Raw genomic sequence first — 17,761 nt, 5'->3', positions numbered from 1 at the left:
TTCCTTCTGCTTCGGCCGTCGAGTCGAGGGATCGATCGCTACAGGCCAACGCACTCGCGGGCCACCGACTGACGTCTGCTCCACGACAAACGGCAAGCGCATCGACACGCTCGGGCCAAGATCCTCCGGTCCGCGCCTGCCACTGCCACTGCCGCTCTCCACGCTCCACGCACCAAAACCATCAAGTCGCTCCGCCGCTCGCAAAATACCCAGCGACACGCCTCCGTGACCAGACACGACCAACAGCCCGCGCGCTTCACTCGCCCAACAGCCACAATCACGACAGCAACGCGATTGGAAGGTCGGAGGTCCTGGTCTCTGCGGCTACATGTGCGCTGCGGCCGCCATGAATCAAGGTCAGTCCGTCTCGGTCCGTTCCTGGCGCGCCGCAAGTCGGGCGGCATTGGTCGCCCGTTGCGCGCGCCAATGGGCGCTGTATTTATGGTTTTGGATCGTCGAGCGCGCTCTGCTGCTCTACCTTCTCTGCCCGGCTCGCCATTGGCACCTGACTCGACAGCGACCGTGTAACGGCAGGCTGGACGTCGTCGCCATCTGTCCATGTCGCGCAGCTTCTCTGTTTTCGTCCCACGTCCTGCTTGACAAGCGCGGTTTTGGAATGATTGGCTGACAGACCTGACCAGCAGTGATTCAACCCATCCAGGGGACGTTGTACCCTCTCTCCTCGGACCAAGAATGCATCGACCATGCAAATCATCCCTCCTATGCAGGAGGAGGAGGAGGTGGAGGAGGAGGGGTGGCGGACCCGCTTCGGCGTGACGAAGCGCTGGGCCAGTCAGATACGGGCTTACTTCCAAGTCGTTACATGCCACACCGTTCCGCCCCGGCACATGATGGGCAGTAAGTGATTGTTTTCATTGGAGCTCAACATCTCACGCCCTCTTCCTTGTTCCGCAACACTGCTTGGCCCCCAGTCTCATTTCCGGCCCTGCTCGTCACTGGCTGCCTCCCCTCCCCGAGGGGTCGCTGCCCGTGGCCTTGAGTATGCCTCCCATCTTCAGGCGCCCGAACAAACACGTCGTCATGCCTAGCATCATTATCGTCGCACCTGTCCCATACTCTCGGTAGACTGGCCCTCCCAGCAGCGTGGTTGTCACATTGATCACACGACAACCCTGGGCCGTGTCATCCTTTGGCTGCTGTTAAGACTGTGAACTAAAAGTGTGCCACCTCTTTGTGGTTACACATCTCAGCCTTCCCACACTTTATGTCCATGGTCGCTATCGTTTGCGTGTAATCTACAAGATGGCTGACTGCGAATGGTTCATGTAGATTTCGGACAGGGTCTGGCATCTCCGACTCCAGCTCAGGCTCCATCTCCACCAGCCCGAGATCCACCGCCTCGTCGCTCTACTCTCACGGCACCTTTTCACCCAACATTTACCAGCAGCCGCCACTCTCCCAATTCACAAATCCTTCCACTAGCCAACTCGGCTTCCACTCGACGTCTTACTCACAGTCGCCATTTGGAATGCCCAGCATCCCGCAGGGTCGCCGCATGTCGTCCATGTACGTTTTGATTTTCGTTCCCGTCCGTGGCGCCGTAATTGGCAGCCGCAAACACCAGGTCAAAGCCGGGTGACAGCTGACTGATGAATCGCAGAACCGATCATTCACAATCAGGAATGTTACCTCCGACACGATCACCGGGAATGGGCAATCCAGTGTCACCATCCATGAGTGCGACAGCGCGGGAAAACTATACGACATCAACACCACACTTGAACCGCCACATCACGTCTCCTCGCCATTCCGAGTCTGGTCCAAGCAGAGGTTCATATACCTCGATGCCAGAGACGCCCAGGAGCGTCCTCCATCCGGGCGGCGCCCTACCCTTAACATCCCCCAGTTCGATTGCGTACAGCAGCACTGGAGCAAACATGCTTCCGTATCAGCCTCATCACGAAGCGCGGCCGCAAACTGAATCGCCCCCTTTTTCCGCCCAGGAAACTTTTCACGACATCATCAGCGACGGCCAGTCCATCACTCCTCAACTAGATTGCAAGATCGAAAAGGGCTTTTTTTACTCCTCCGACCAGACCTGGACTTGCTATCGCAGAAACTACTTCGCCGTACAGTGTTCTTACACACTGAACCCTCACATATCCAACGCACGTCTCTACCTCAACAGGGGCTCCAGACAAGAGCAGATCCAAGCCTTGGCTGTGACTCTTTCAGCCGCGGTGGATGGTCCCACCGGCAAGCCCATCGAATTGGTTCAGCACACGCCAAAGCGAGACAAGGGTCCTCAGAACCCGATCAAAATGGAAAAGATTAATCCTGTGCCTCCAGGAAAGACGCAAAGCGACCCGCATGGCTACTCTCTCAACTTCTCCCACACTGCATCTTCGATTGCACCCCCGTATCTGCCACTGCAGCAAGACGGCGAACAGCCCTATTCACCAGCTGGGCACTCGACGAGCAACTACCAACATTTGTTTGAGCGCATTCAATTCAAGTCTGCGACGGCAAACAACGGCAAGCGAAGAGCTCAGCAACAATACTACCATCTCATTGTGGAGCTCTATGCCGACGTCCGACGCACAGCCGACGAGGCTCCAGACTGGGTCCGCGTAGCACAGCGTGTTTCTGCCGCCGTTGTTGTTCGTGGAAGATCTCCAAGCCATTACCAAAACGAAGGCCCCAACAGCGCAGGAGCCTCTCGTGGCGGAGGCACTGGCAGTGGAGCTGGTGGTCCTGGCCACGGCACCTATGGCAGCGCCGGCGGTCCTGCAAGGGGCAGCCTCGGAGGCGCTGGCATGGGCTTGTTGGGCAGCAGTGGACTCAGCGGCCAAGTATACGGTCGCAGCAATCAATACTCGCTGGACCCCAGCCCCATTGGCAATCACTCCGTCAGCTCGGCCAGCTCGGTCAGCGGTGGCCCGATTGAGGGGCTGGTGAGTGAAGGCAACCTGATGGACGATGAAGACAGAAAACAAATTGACTCGTACCAGGGTTACCAGTATTACCCGGGTCCAATGGCTGAAGCTGGCCTACCACTTGGCGTCAAGTCGGATTACGACTCAAAGGCCCGAGTCAAGATGGAATACTCTGACAATGGCATGCCCTCCAGCATCGCGGGTGGATGTCGCACTTTCCAGGGATTTGGCTCGAGCCGAGGACTGTATCCAGACATGAGTGCAACTGGTTATTGAGCCATTCCCCCAAGTTCTACGGTTGCAGTTTCAAGACCACCTGGCGAGAATCTCCAGTGACAGCCAACTACTTTTCCTTTCAAGAGTTTTCAATTCACCACGGCACAGCATCATACCCTCCCCCGAATCATAATATCCACTCACCCTTACACGCGTCCTCTCAGCCGCTCCATCACAAGCTCCTCTTCAGGACCATACTGTTGGCATTGCCGGAGTTTCGGTGTCACGGGCTGGCTCTCCACGGAAGCAGCCGGGAACGAAAATGGAACGTGTCTATGACACGACGATATCATGGGATTCCTCCAGAGAAAGCTCTGCGGCGTACATCTGGACACTCATTCGGTTTACTTTGCGAAAGGCATTCACGCCTTCAACGGGTCCGCTGCCTACCCAGCGTGGAACCCTCAGGCCCTCGCCTTTAATACTTTCACTATCCTCTACTTTTTTTGCAGTTTTTAGTCCCTCTCCTTGCTTTGAACGACTGACTCGATGGGTCTCTGACGTTACGATGTCACGACGTGCACGCAGTGCTGCGCCTACATTTGAAACTTGACCCGCCTCTGGCAGAATTTTTGACCTTTCAACTTCAGTGTGCTCTTTTTTTGCTTTCCGACTATACCAAAGAACTCAACTCCTGCTCGGGCCTCTTTCCCACAACATCCTCCCTGGCTCGCAGAGGGCAGCTCACTCACGGCTCCCTTGGCAATTGGCCAGGTAATCGATCGGCAGGCGTAACGGATTGACAATGGTTTAAAAAACATGGCGACGGGAACAATGGGACAGGAACCGGACGGTTGGGATACGGGACATGGGAAACGAGCAGAACGAACGAACGGAACGGTCTATGAAAGACTGGATCAAACGTCCAGCAACAGCTTGCGGGGAAGGAACAAGTGAATTTTTTTCTATTTCCTCTTTCATTGCCCGGCGCAGACTGGCTCCGTGTCGGGGGAGTTTCTTAGTGTCACGTAAACAAATTCCTTAACGATTCTTGTCTCTCTAAACTTGTCTTTCTCAAACACCGTCATCAATTCGCTTTTTCCTCTGATGTGTCTGGTTGGGGGTTGAGGAGGGAGGAAGCTGGGCTTGCCGGCGCCACGTCAGCTGGCAGGCGAGCAAAAAGAAAGATGCTTCAGCAGCACCTCAGGTCCTCTCGCGTCGGCCTTGCTTGGTCCGGAACAAAGCATGGATACGTAATGAGGCTGGGCTGGCTCTACTTACTACGCAACATTGCTTGGGACGCAGTGCATGTGTCTTGCTTGACCGCCTGCCTGCAACATTCTACCCACCACATGTGCTTTTTCCGTCTCGGGGTTTTTTTTTTTTTTTTTCTTCCTTTTCTCTAATGCGAACGAACCGCTCTGTTCGAATCGTTCAGTGAGCGCAGCAGCACCTGACCGCAGCAGGTTGCGATTCGACTTCGACGGACGCGGACCAAACTCATGCGCAAGGCAGGCCAGGCGGGCTCGCAGACCGACTAGCGGCAGACAGATGATCGGACAGGCCTCCCTGCGTGGTCCTATTTGCCCACCCATCAGCCAACTCTGGCACCTCATTGTCAGATGAGTTCGTTGGCCAAAATACATTTGCGGTCCAGTCAGGCTCTCGGGGCATCATCATCGCCTGTCCATCTGCTTGTTTTTTTTTTTTTTTTTGGGCCAGCTTGGTTCACACTGACCTACACGCATCCATCTACCCTGGGTCGGTCTGGCGCACAAACTGCACGATACGTCCCCCATGTCAATCTCGACCTCGGTCGGGCACTGTAGCCTCGTTGACTCGACGACGACAACGACGACGACGACGACCCCACGACGCACGCCAGCCACAGTCCTTGCCGGCGCCCACGCCTCGAGACTAGCCGTCACCCAGCCCAAGTGTCTCACCCTCTCCCACCACACCGTTGTCGTGCGGCAAAGGGCGCTACTGGTACCTCTGTCACTCTCCTCGATTTCCTCCTCGCCGAATGTATGTATGTATCATTGCGATGTGCTGCAGTGCTGGTGGTGGGCGCTGGCTGCACCGCCAGCCTCCTCTTCCTCTCCCTCGTCTTTCGCCAGCCAGCCAGCCACCGCCGTCCTGTTCGCCGGTCAACCCAGGTGCTGCTGTGCAACACACCACAACGACTGACCTCGGGGGCGTCAGCCAAGGCTAGCCGGCCTACCTAACCAAACCAGACAGCATCAAACCAACCAACCACCAATAAGCCTCCTTCACTTCCACTCGCAGGAGCAACAGCAGCAGCAGCAGCAGCAGCAGCAGCTTGCATGTGCGTCTGGCTTTATGTACGCATGTATGTATGTTGGGAGATATGTATGTGTATATGCATGCATGCACGTAGATCGCAGCCCATCACAGGCCGACGATTCGGGCGGCCCTGGTCTGGTCTCGTTCTGGTCCGGCCGGTCTGGCCTACCTACCTACCTACCTACCTACCTACCTACCTACTTAGCGGGCTGGCCAAGCAGCAGCCGGCCGGCCAGCATTTTCATTGCTTCCCAGTAACGTAGTTGAGAACATGTACGTCCGTATGTACATGCATACCGACCGAAGCCAAACCTACATACATACACACACACATACATACATTTACGAGCTGCGACTGCGAGTCTTCGTCCTTGAATTTTCTCCGACCGCACTTCTCAAACAACGAAAACGACCCAAGAAGCGCATCGAACAGAAAGAAGGCGCAGCAAGAAATTTTCTCGCTGTTTCATGTTGCACACCACCCACACCACCCCCTTTCCTTCCGTTTCTCCCCCCCTCACCTCACTTTTCTGTCTTCGCTTTCGTATCTGTGATTGTTCCTCTTTGAGCCCTATTATTGCCGATATGTTTGTGTATGTGTCTGCCTGCCTGCCTGCCTGCCTGCCGCGAACCCCTTCCTTCGCTTTCGGGTGGGTTTTCTGTCTGTCATCTTGCTTGTTTGTTTTCCTTGCCTTGCTTTGCATCGCGAATCGAGTTTGTTGTTGCGGAGTGATGCGTGCGTGCTGCGTGCTGCGTCTATGGTTCGCCACGGCGGCCACTCAGCCAACCAGCCACCCACCTACCTCGTGTCGTCTTGCTATTCACCCACATTCCACTGAAAAGAGTCTCGCTTCGTCATTTGCTCGATTGCGCGTGTCGAAATGTCGACACACACATACAAAACAATGAAAGGAAGGAAAAAGAAAAAAGAAAAAGAAAAATCAAAATTCCAAACCGACAGCACACACCGACCACAGCCCACAGCCCACAGCCCATCGCCATACCTACCCCTGACATCTCCAAGCCTACCCACTCCTCTGCTCCACATTAATCCACACTGCATCTACTCACATTCATGCACAAAAGCACCTTTTGAATCCTTCGATTCGTCAAAGACCGGCAACCTGACCTCAGCACGGGCGTCCAAAAAAGGTTCGGGCCGGCCCTTTCACTCGCCCGCCCACCCGCTAGTCAGGCCGCCGCCGCCGCCGCCGCTAAGGCAGTTCGCCCGTCCGTCCGTTCGTCCATCAGCCAGCCCCCATTCGCCTCCTCCGCCCCGTTCGCCTCATCCGCTGGCGTTTCGCCCCCGCCAGCAACCAGACGCTGACGTAGCGCTTTGTTTGCTGTTGCATGTGTGTCATGCTGGTAGCTAGCTTCTGTGCCCCGTGCAGTTCTGCGGACGGACTGGCTGGCTGGTCGATTTGTTGGAGAACCAGCGCGTCAGGCAGCCGCCGCCGACGAGGACGAAGACGAAGATGGCCTTGCGGCATCCATCCAAGTCGGTAGATCAGGTCAAGCAGCGAGTCCCGTGGGGTGTTTGGCGGCATGGTTGGTTGTTTGGTTGGCGCGTTTCAGGGGTCGAAACAGACGGGAGCTACTGTAGCTAGAAGTGATGTGATGCGAGGGAGGTTTTTGGGTACCTTAGGGTCGGGCGGGTGGTAGCGGAGAAGACTCCGGGTTGCTTCATTGCTTCCTAGGAGCTCAAGGATCTGTGCGGTCTATGCTTTGTTTTGGGTTTGGCGGGTGAGTTGGTACATAGATGGCGATTTGTTTCTTTTGGCGTTGTTTTTGGTAAGCTATTTCTCCTCTCTTACTCGCTTTTCTCGATTATTTATCAAGCTTACTTGTGATCCAGAAGCTATCTTGACTGAAGATAGCTGCCTATTTCAGCTGCTGATGCCGCCTGGATTAGGAGGTTCGATGCATGTATTTCACCCTTCATATTTTACATTTCACCCTTTATCTTTCGGCGACAGAAATCACAGTGTGCATAGACAGCATGCACCTGCGCACTCGCCTATTCTATCACGACGATCAGACAGCCATGTAGGCAGCAGACCTTGCTTCAATTCCTCGCGCCAGTTGTGGTTTGTCTCAGCAATGTCTCCATCTGTGTCTGGGCCTGATCGCACGCAAGTAAGTCTATGCATCGAACTTCTCCACCCGAGCTCGATCTGATCGCTTCACCTACCCGTCTTTAGTGGACAAGTTCGTCTCGGAGTCCCAACCGACGGGCTCTCCCGATCCTCTGTGCGCGCTCCGGGGATCAACGCAGTTTCTTAGGCCGTGGAGACGCAAAAAGACGCTTGGATCAGTCGTCCGGCAAGGCCAGCAACGCCGCACGAAGCAAGGCACGCCCGAGAGCATACAAACGGAGCAACAACTTGCCTCAGTGTTGGAAAATGTATGCGTGTGACAGCTGCCGGCGCAGGTCAGTGGCTGCTGGTCCGTGGCATTGCGTTTTCACTTCTGTATAGACGACGACCTATTTGCATCATCATGGGTGGCTTAATGGCGCAGAGCAAACGCAGTACTGAAACGGCGTTGTTGGTGGCCGTACGGCTAGGCGGCAGCGGCGGCAGCGGCGCGTGTTGTGGGCCAAACGGTGCGGTACGGTGCGGGCCGTGAAGTTGTTGTAGCCACTCACTCGTGGCGCTGCTGTCTCCTGTTTCAACGTGAGAGGGAGGAGGCCGTAAGAAGGTTGGTTGACAAGTGGCCTTACATGATGGCGCTCAGACACAACTTCGGCTGGCTGGCTGGTTGTTGTTGGTGGGATCTTTCCTCGCTGAATCGGCATGCCCTCCTGAATGGGAACCACTTCGACGACAAGTGATGGCCTCGCGCAAGCGCTTCCGTCACCATACTGACGCTTGTCTGCCACTCTTCATCGGCCTGCCTGTCCGTGAATCAGTCACTCAGTTAGCCGCTATCCCCACGCCTCTCGACTCCTTGGGCCGGCGCGAGCGCAAATGACTGCGTGACGAGGCAACGGGAAACAGACTGCTGCGACCAGCTCTTGAGCTTGTCAACTGACTAGCTTAGCTGTCTCTGCGAATCGAGAACAGGAGCAGCACCAGAAGCAGTGGAATAGTCGGCCTGAGAGGCTCAAACAGAGCCCCAATGCAGGCCGATCCGTCAATCACACCTCACCTCGCTCAAAGATCGACAGGAGTCTCCAGCCAGCGGACGACGGTCACTCGATGCATGCCCAAAACGACAGCGACACCATCACCACCACCACCACCACCACCACCACGATGCCACCGACGTTTGTGCCGCCGCCTCGTCTAAACGGTCTATGCGACGATCTGCCACGCGCGGGATGACCGGTTGGGTAGGGGGTGTCCATTTCTCGCTCTCCGACGGCTTCAGCTCGGCCGGGGACGTGCGGCTGGCTGAGTGATGGACGATCGATCATGCAATCTACCCGCTATCTGCCATAGCGCTTTTGGTGGTTATTGTGGTGTGGTGAGGTCAGACTCGATGGGTTCCCCATCATTCTTCATAGGTTGGAGTGGGAGATTTGGTGGTTGGGTGCCGTGGCCAATAGATTGCGAGTGCTGGGTGTGAGGGCATTGAATCCCGACTATATGTGGACAGCGCGATGATGGGTGTGATGGGATGATCAGAGGCGGTGGTGGATCGTTGGAGCACATGGACAGTGCTGGTGGAGTATTCCAAATGTAGCGCCGTGACGCTGCTGTTCCTGTGAACCTCTGAACGCTCCATCCGGCTCGTTGGTCTCCGGAGAGGACTCTATCATCTCGTGTGACCACAGCTTACCGTACTCATAGCGGCTCCTCTTGCCCCTTCCTACCCCTGACAACAACCATCCGCACGTGCCCACTGCCTACTCGAGGCCTTCTTTCATAACCGACCGAGCAAGAGAAAGCTGCAAGAATGACCAGCCTGCCTAACTCTCGACCTCGTTCGATGCGTACCAACCGACCGCCATCCACAAAACAAATATCAGAGACTTGAAATGATCCCCACATTGCTTCCTGCCCGTTTTCTCTATTCTGTAAGCCTGCATTCATTTGCAAGAAGGGATCAGGGGTTGAAAAGGCGGGGGCAAGTAGGCAGACGGGCAGGGGGGTAGAAGGAAGCAGGAGGATGAGAAAGAGGAAAAAGAAAAGTCGGGGACCCCACAGACAGCGGGCACCCCTCACCCTCTGTCCGCAGAGCGATGAGTTGCATGAGTGTGGCGTGCGTGTGATGCGGAGAGCAAACGTCTCCTTGTCTGTCTATCTGCCTGGCGCTCTTGGACTGTGCCGCCGCCACCTTTTCCTCCTCCACCCTGCGCAGGCATGCACAAAACCCCCCTGGATGAGAAGGCGGTGTGTTACGGCGTGCGAGGGAGGAGCAGCGATGTGCCTTGCAGCGCGTGCATATGACATCAAAGACCATGTCGAGCCCAGACGTCGCGGCGGCGTCCTTCATGTGCGAGAGTGGAGTTCGTTCTGTCGGATGCGTAAGCGCGCGCCAGGTCAATTAGAATGGCAGTGGAGAAGTGGCTGCTTGGTTACGTGAGATGGCGCAAGACATGCAGATTGACGACGGGGCGGATGGAATCGCGCGCTCGCTGGAGACTTGTGGTCAGCAACACCTGTGGAGATTGGGTCTTCTCAGAAGTATCGATGTTTGCTAGTGAGTAAGGTGTCTCCGGAAAGAGAAGCCTCTAAAAAACTGAAATTGGGAACCAACGCAGTTAGTCTAGGTTGAGCAGACCTGAAAAACAACTCTGACCATCCATCTTCATCTTCGCTCTAGTCGCCCCGACGACTTTGCCGACTCATCTAAATGCGCGCAGAAATAAGAACCTGAAAAGGGAGACGCCGTCTGTTGAATAAGCAAGCGTCTAACCCAACGCCTCCAAACGCCCAACGACCCGGTGATTACCATAACCTTTGGCTGTTTGCTTGGCCATGAGTGTTTTCTCTTTGTCGGATAGGAACCTCCGTTTAATGCATCCCGTTCGTTCCGTTGCTCTTCGACTGCTTCACCAACCACGTCAACAAATCCACCTTGGTCACGACGGCAACCGGCTTCAACTGGCCAGCGTCGTCCTTCTCCGTCACAACGGCAGCACTGTTCCACTCGAAGAAGCGGCTCAGTGCCGACAAGGGCGTGTGGCGCGTAATCTCGACAAACTCCTTGCGACGCTTACCCTTCTCCTTGTCCTCGGCAAGGACGAGATTGTCCTTGCCCTTGAGGGTCAAGTCGCTGGGGTCGCTGACAACCTCCGACAGCTTGCGGAAGTCGAACATGACATCCGACACGGGTGATGTTGGTGTCGCGCGGCCGGACGAGATGTATGAGAGCAAGTTTCCGAGCGTGACAAGGCCGACCAGACGGTGGTTCCTGGACGAAAGGACAGGTAACTGGTCAAAGCCCTTGTCACGCATGGTCTCAATTGCTTCAGCACATGGGGAGCTGGAGCTGACGGTTGCGACGGGCTTGAGGCGCAGGGTGCCGACGGTGGCGCCTAGGTAGGGGTCCTTGATGTTGGTGGTGAGACCGGCGAGCTTAGATTCCACGGGCTCAGGCGGCGTCGGCGGAAGCAAGTCGTTTGCTGCAAGCCAGTCGTCATCGGCAAACTAGAATGTTGTCAGAATTTGTAAGACAAAAGAAGTTCCCATTTGTGTACCTTGCTCAAATAGCTGCGGATGCTGTCGGGAAGGACAACGACGACCACGTCATCCTTGCCCAGACGCAGGTCCTTCACTGCCTTGACCATTGCAGCCATGGCGCTTCCACTGCTACCACCGCAAAGAATTCCCTCCTCTGCAATGAGGCGGCGGGCGTACAGAAAAGACTCTCTGTCATCCGTCTTGTACCAGGTGTCGACGGACGTTTGGTCCAGGACGTCGGGAATAAAGTCGTAACCTATGCCCTCGACCTTGTAGGGCTCATTCTTGTGTTGCTCGTTCAAGGACTGAGGCAGAGCAAGAATACTTCCGTGCGGATCAGCCGCAACAATCTTGACATCCTGCTTGTGTTTCCTCAGGCCCCGTGCAATCCCTGTTATGGTCCCTCCTGTGCCGGCACCGGCAACCAATGCCGTGACCTTTCCCTGAGTCTGCTCCCAAATCTCTTCGGCAGTGCCATACTCGTGTGCCAGCGGATTATTTGGGTTACCATATTGGTCAAGGATGTGCGCCCGTGGCAATTCCTTCTCCAGCCGCTTCGCGACGCCAATGTGGCTCTCCGGGCTGTCATATGCAGCAGCGGTGGGCGTCCTTATGATTTCAGCGCCCAGGGCGCGCAGCACCGCGACTTTTTCGGCGCTCATCTTCTCCGGCAGAGTGATGATTGTGCGGTATCCCTTGACAGCGCCGACTAGCGCGAGTCCAATGCCCGTGTTGCCACTCGTGGGCTCGATGAGCGTGTCGCCCGGCTTGATGCGACCCTCCTTTTCTGCTTCTTCCACCATGCGCAGAGCGATGCGGTCCTTGACACTGCCACCGGCATTAAACATTTCGAGCTTGGCGTAGACGGCGGCCTCGATTCCCAGCGACTGGGGAATCTTGTTGAGGCGAACCATGGGGGTGTTGCCAATCTGCTGGGTGACGGAGTCGAGGACGACGGGCGGAATGCCCGGCTTGGTCTTGGAGGCCATGGCGAAGAGCGTGGTCGAGAGAAGTGGCAGTTGTGGTTTGTCGTGGTGTTGTTGCAGCAAAGAAAAGTCCCTTGACTGAAGGCGGGATTGGGCCGATGACAGGCGCCGCTAGCCGGCGAGTTTGCTCAGCACGCCACCTTCTCGCGACATCACCCCTCATCGACTGTCAAGCCCACAAGCCGTTCAACTCTTGCCAGATCATCGACAACCAAGGTCCAACATCGTCATGGAGGTCATTGCTCCAGTGTGCATATCTTATCGCATGCGGGGCGAGCTGCTTGCACCACCGCTGATCAGTCCTGATAAGGCGCCAGTACAGCCTTACCGGCCTTCCTTCGGAAATCGCTAAGAGTTTGGATACCACATTCAACGTTTGTCATTTTGTCCATTCCTCCAATGACTCTGAGAGAGAGAATAATCTTAGTCCATCTAATATGAGCAATTCGTTCGCTGCGAGAAGAGAGGCATGAAAATGCGCTCGTGTGCTGGAATGCCGGACCTTGAACAAGAATGTCTGCCCTGCAAGTTCTTCTAGGACAGTCAAGAGAAGAGATCCCCAGAGCGTCAAAACCACCGGCATAATCCTCCGGGACTGAAAGGAACAGGAGCAGGAAGACCAAGGACCACCCGCCCGATGAGCCACCCTCCGCGCTCCGAACGACGACCAAAGTGCGCTGAACAGATGACCTGGAACTCCAGGATCCGACAGTGCGGACTGTCGGGGATACGAGATATTAGATTGACCGGCAATCTCTACGACTACCACCTGCCCGGTCTCTCATGTAGTCCTGAAACCGGACACCGGAAGGGCCGTCGTGTTAGCGCTCATGATTCGCACTGATGGGGACAGACACATGCAGCCATGACCTCGTCTAGTGACGCCGCAGCCAGCCAGGCTCGTCCAAGGTTTGCCATCCTCCACGCACCCAAACGCAGCATTCAGACGGTCCCGCGAGCCTGGGTCCACGCGCCGGTTCGACTTATCCCATCCATCCGTCTTCATATCCTAGGAAAACCGCTTTGAAAGCGGACCTAGGCGTCCCGAAGCTGGTTTCTACAGCCGTTGCTGGGACAGGCCCGCCTGCAATGATCCGTTTGAATGAATACTTGCAGCAGCTCTTGCGTCTGCGTCTCCGCAATTTTCTTCTGCTTCTGCTCCTGCTTTTGCCGCCGCCGCTGCTGCTCGAAGCCTTTGCATATGTATACTGCGGTTGCGCAAGAGGCGGTGAACACAGAATGACGAGTAACATGAGTCGACACGCACTTGCATATATCTACATGTAACCCTGCCATGTACATGTAGGTCTGCCGCTGCTGCTACAACTGCTACTATTTTGCCCCATGCCATGCCATACTATGCCGCACGCCTGGCCGCGTATGTACGTATGCATGTATGCGGGCGGCAAGCAACTGGGCCGGGACCGGGTGGGATGGATGGGACCTCCCTCAATTATCATTTCCGCCGATCCCCAAAACGCCGGAGGCGGCGGCTGCGGAGAACCACACCAAGCAGTGTGCCGGCTTAGCCGTTGCCTGGGTCAAGACTATGAGACGACTGCCATGTACATGCCCGCGTACACACATGGATACGTACGTGCGTGCGCGCGTGCGCCACAGCAAGCAAGCAAGTGGCCACATTCCGCTACATGGTGCGCGTCGTTACACAGGCAATCGCCATAAGCCGCCACAGCAGCGTCGTCGCCGCCGTCTTCTTCGTCTTTGGCGTTGTCTTTGTCCGACGGGCACTCACTCATATTGGCGACAGCCGCAGCAGCAGGGCAAGGAAAAACAGCCAGCTCGCTGTTTCAGAGGCTGGATGCGGAGGAAGAGAAGGAGGCTATCTGTGGCTGCCCTGGCTATGTATGCAACAACGGCTGCCACTCTTAACGGTGCTGGCTGGGCCCCACGAAAAGCATCGACATGATGCCCCCGACGTCTGGCTGCGCTTAGTCAGTTTTCTCTCAGCGATGACTGTTGTTACCAAGGCTGTTGCTTCTCGGCGTGCCGTGGTGCCGTGGAAGAGAACGTCTTGAGGAGTTCGGAGTTGCTGCTGTTGTGACAGTGATAGTGGCGGGTGAAGGCATATTGGCTTCTGGGCAGGTGCGATCTTGGTCATCAGATGAAGTGATGGCCATCAGTCGAGTGGTTGGTCAGCACTAAGAATGCTTCTGGCTTCCAGCCTACTTGCGAGAAGTGTTTTGACTCTCGGATCGAGGGTTTTGCTTAGGCTGTCCAAGGCTTGGTTGCCCATTTTGATGCGGTCAACACTCATGGTCTAGATAGACATGAGGTCCCGGTAGGTCTCTCCATTTTCAGTCATAACGTCAACTCCAAGACCTTGCAATGACAAGGAGAGTAAAAGAGTCACGTTTGAATTTCCAAGTACCCAAGCAAGAGAAGCAGAACTCTTTCTTTGAAGTACGCCTTTATCTCTACTTACTTTCCAATTCAAGCAGTGGTCGCTTGACTTCAGCCTGCTTTGCATCCTCTCACGAACTCTGAAGCCAATGACTTTCCGTAAGCACTCAATGCCCACTCACGACTGCCATGACCTTTTCCCGACATCTTCATCCGTACCCCATTCCAGCCTGACAGCCATCACAAGTCTCCCTTTCCCTCGTTCAATTCCTGCTCCTCCTTTTTCGCTGAAGCGGTGCCTACACTTCGAGCACATGCAAGCTTTGACGTTCACTTCTCCAGCATGGATCGTTGAGCGGGCCCGCGAACAGTACGGGCTGATCGGGGCATTTTTCAACCGATCCCGGTCGCCGTGGGTGAGGTCTCGCGGCTCACAGGAGGACAGGCGACCCTTTGCTGGCTGGTCGGTGGTGCCGTCGAACCTGAACAGACGAGCAGTCTCGTTCAGCTCGTCAGTGTTGGCCGTCGAGGGAGAGGACTGGATGACGTCGTCGGCGGCGTCGGACGGGAACAGCACAAAGTCTCCTGGCATGGTCTCATTGAACTGATGCGGCTCATCGGGCAGGAGAACGTCGGCATCGTCGTGGCCGTCGTCGTGGCCGTCGTCGTGGCCGTCGTCGTGGTCTTCGATGACCAAGGGATTTGCCATCGTGCCCGAGACCATGCCTTGCTCGTCGATGTGCTCGGAATTGTCTGAGCCGCTGTCGAGCGTGATGACCTCCATTGCCGGATTTGGCGACTTGCTGCTCGGGGTAGGCGAGTCGGTGCGCCAGTCGTCGAGATCATCGCCGGAGAGGCCTTCAATGTCACGGAATCCGGAAGAGCTTGGAGGTGGGACGGGCGAGAAGCTGTTTGGATCCACAGCGTGCTCGTTGTCCTCTTGCACTTGCTCTGTGCCGGCTGAGAGCTGAGCTTGGGCCCGAACCCAGTCATGAACGGACTGAGATTGGTCGTTTGGGCGCAAAGACTGAGACTCTTCCTCAACGGCAGTCGTTGGCTCGGGCAGAGGGGCGTCTTCGAAGTGGGGGACGTGAGGGTCGACGTGCTCGTCTACCCCGTGAGCGGATTCGACTTCAGCATCACCGGCTGCACGCAAGTCTGCGGCAGGCAGTATATCGTGAGCTCCTGAGTGAGAGTCGATGGCTTGAAGTTGACGCTGGGGCAGTGTTAGCTGAAGGGGTAAATGAGATTGATGTCAAGAAATGCTGACCTGACTTCCACGCTGCGAGACTCCTTCCCCCATCCTTGTCCTCTTAGCCTCCCGCTCCTCAGCCACCTCGGCCTCTTCAGAAGCCCTCCTCTTGCTGCCAGCGAACAACGCAAGCTCCGGCTGCAGCGGCGGCAGGACCCTCTAGCCAGCACTGACACCTCGAGGCTGACCCACGCTCGGGGCAGACGCCATCTCCTCGTCGTTGTCAACCTGTGCGTCCTGCTCTTCGCCCTGCTTGAGCTTGAACATTTCAAGCCCTTCGGAGCGACAGATGCCTGCGAGCATTTCAGGCTCCGCAGCCAGGTACCTCTTGACCTTGGCGACGAGGGCACGAGCGTCGGCGTCGACCGTCCTCTGCATTCGGTTGCTGTCCCAGTCCTGCTGCTGGATACAGTCTGTCGGGGCGAGTTGTCTAGTCTTGGCCATGGCGTACTTGTACCAAGGGAGCACGGGCAGCTCTTCCCAGATGCTCCTTTTGGAATGGGCAATGAGCATCTGTGAGCCGGGTGCGAAGTAAGAGGCCCGGGCTTGGATGAGCTGGACCTCAGTCGGCGACGACTTCGTGAGAGTGACCAGGATCGTGATGAGGATGGGGTACTCCGTGGTGTCGAGGCCTGTCGGTGGCATGTAGCGGGACAGGATGGAGACGGCGAATTGTGTCAGCTCGTTGACCGCGCGCTGAAGCAAGAAGTCGGCGGGGGCGGTTGCTGCATCGGCGGGCGCCGCTGGCACCATGATCCTGGGTGACTTGACCATGATGTTGACGCGGCCAGCCGAAATGCGGGAGGTGTTGATAGGCATGATGTATTAGTTGAGGGGAGAAAAGAAGTTGATGGGTATAAGAGTAGCTGATGGTTGTGATGAACATCGGCTTAAGGGTGTGTGTGAGTGTGTTGTGGAGTTGTGATGATAGCGCCGACGGTTTATATTTGCCATTTACCAGATCACAGAGGTCGAAGCGGGGCGGGTAGGCCACTTTCGGTGGGATATACTGAATTGAATCCCAGTGGAATTAACACCCATCACCCGCTTTTATGTTAAGAAGTATGCACCATCTTTGTCTCAACAAGCCAAATGTATTTGGCAAAGCCTCCTGTTTTAACAGTCGTGCAAGAAGCATCACAATCTGATCGTGGCACTTGCGGGCTGCACTCGACGTAACCACTGAGCATTTTCTGCCTCCACCGGCAAGCAACAGAGGCATGGATGAGCTATTTTGCTCCAGACTCAATCCAGCTTAAAGTTTGATACTGCAGAGCCACAATGTAACCACTCCATGTTGCCAATCCTTTCGTGCTGAAACTCTGCAGCTCAACCACTGCTCGTCAGAAATTTATCCCCCAGGCTCCACCAGCCAACATCAACGTAACCGTTTCCCTTCCCTATTACCCCAACAATCCAGAGCAAAACGCCAAAGCCAACCAAGCAGCAGTAACAACACCACACAAGCGCCATAGCAGCGGCTCTCAAACAACACACAGCGCGGCATGCAGAAAACGTGCCAACAGTCTCAATCTCTCGTCACACATCCTGATAGAAAGGTCTTCATCTTCCTATGGCATTGAACAAACAAGATGCTACCCAAGCACAACGCCAAAGCCGCTGAAAGGGTCGAAGTGACGACAGCTTCTCTGCGGTAACGCCAAACCCCGCAAAACGACAAGCAACACACATATTGATTGATGGAGCGACAACCCTCACCACTCTGCTCTACATACTGGAATGATGCTTTCCGGCGCCCCTTCAGTCATTCAGTCATTCAATTGGGCAGTCAGGCAGTCAGTCAACGTCCGGCCCCCAGCTAGGACCCAACGAAAGTCCAAGGTGCAATCGCAACAGGCGAAGAAACAAACGAGACATCTACGGCTCGCCAAGCGGTAGTTATGGTGACGGACGACTGCTGCTTCTCAGACGTAGCTTTGGATGCGGATGACTGCTTCCTACCAGCACATGTCTGTCTCGTGTCTTTCTTTGTCGACTGTGGTTCTATTTGTGGTCGAAGGTCCAATGTCCACCATCAAAACCTTCCAGTCATCTCATTCCACAACCACACTCACTTTGCGGCTGGTGACGATACGCTTGCAAAAGGCTGTC

The 17,761-nt window shown here is 55.7% G+C and overlaps 2 protein-coding genes across 2 annotated transcripts; one reads left to right on the top strand and one right to left on the bottom strand.

The window, feature by feature from the left end:
* The first annotated feature begins 1,288 nt into the window (after positions 1 to 1,288).
* Positions 1,289 to 3,304, top strand: IWZ02DRAFT_316807 (uncharacterized protein). Its single transcript, XM_066764154.1, has 2 exons — positions 1,289 to 1,527; positions 1,622 to 3,304. Exons 1-2 carry the CDS (start codon positions 1,490 to 1,492, stop codon positions 3,171 to 3,173), a joined length of 1,590 nt encoding a protein of 529 aa, XP_066621368.1. The 5' UTR covers positions 1,289 to 1,489; the 3' UTR covers positions 3,174 to 3,304.
* A 6,597-nt stretch (positions 3,305 to 9,901) lies between these two features.
* On the bottom strand, positions 9,902 to 12,239 carry IWZ02DRAFT_456446 (tryptophan synthase beta subunit-like PLP-dependent enzyme). Its single transcript, XM_066767856.1, has 2 exons — positions 11,068 to 12,239; positions 9,902 to 11,017 (listed from the first exon to the last, which is right to left on the bottom strand). Exons 1-2 carry the CDS (start codon positions 12,037 to 12,039, stop codon positions 10,382 to 10,384), a joined length of 1,608 nt encoding a protein of 535 aa, XP_066621367.1. The 5' UTR covers positions 12,040 to 12,239; the 3' UTR covers positions 9,902 to 10,381.
* Positions 12,240 to 17,761: the final 5,522 nt, after the last annotated feature.

The sequence above is a fragment of the Phyllosticta citriasiana genome (assembly GCF_038021145.1).
Source record: "Phyllosticta citriasiana strain CBS 120426 chromosome Unknown IWZ02scaffold_9, whole genome shotgun sequence".
Classification (NCBI taxonomy): domain Eukaryota; kingdom Fungi; phylum Ascomycota; class Dothideomycetes; order Botryosphaeriales; family Phyllostictaceae; genus Phyllosticta; species Phyllosticta citriasiana.
The sequence above is the reverse complement of the archived record's forward strand: the minus strand, read 5'-3'. Positions and strand labels throughout refer to the sequence as shown.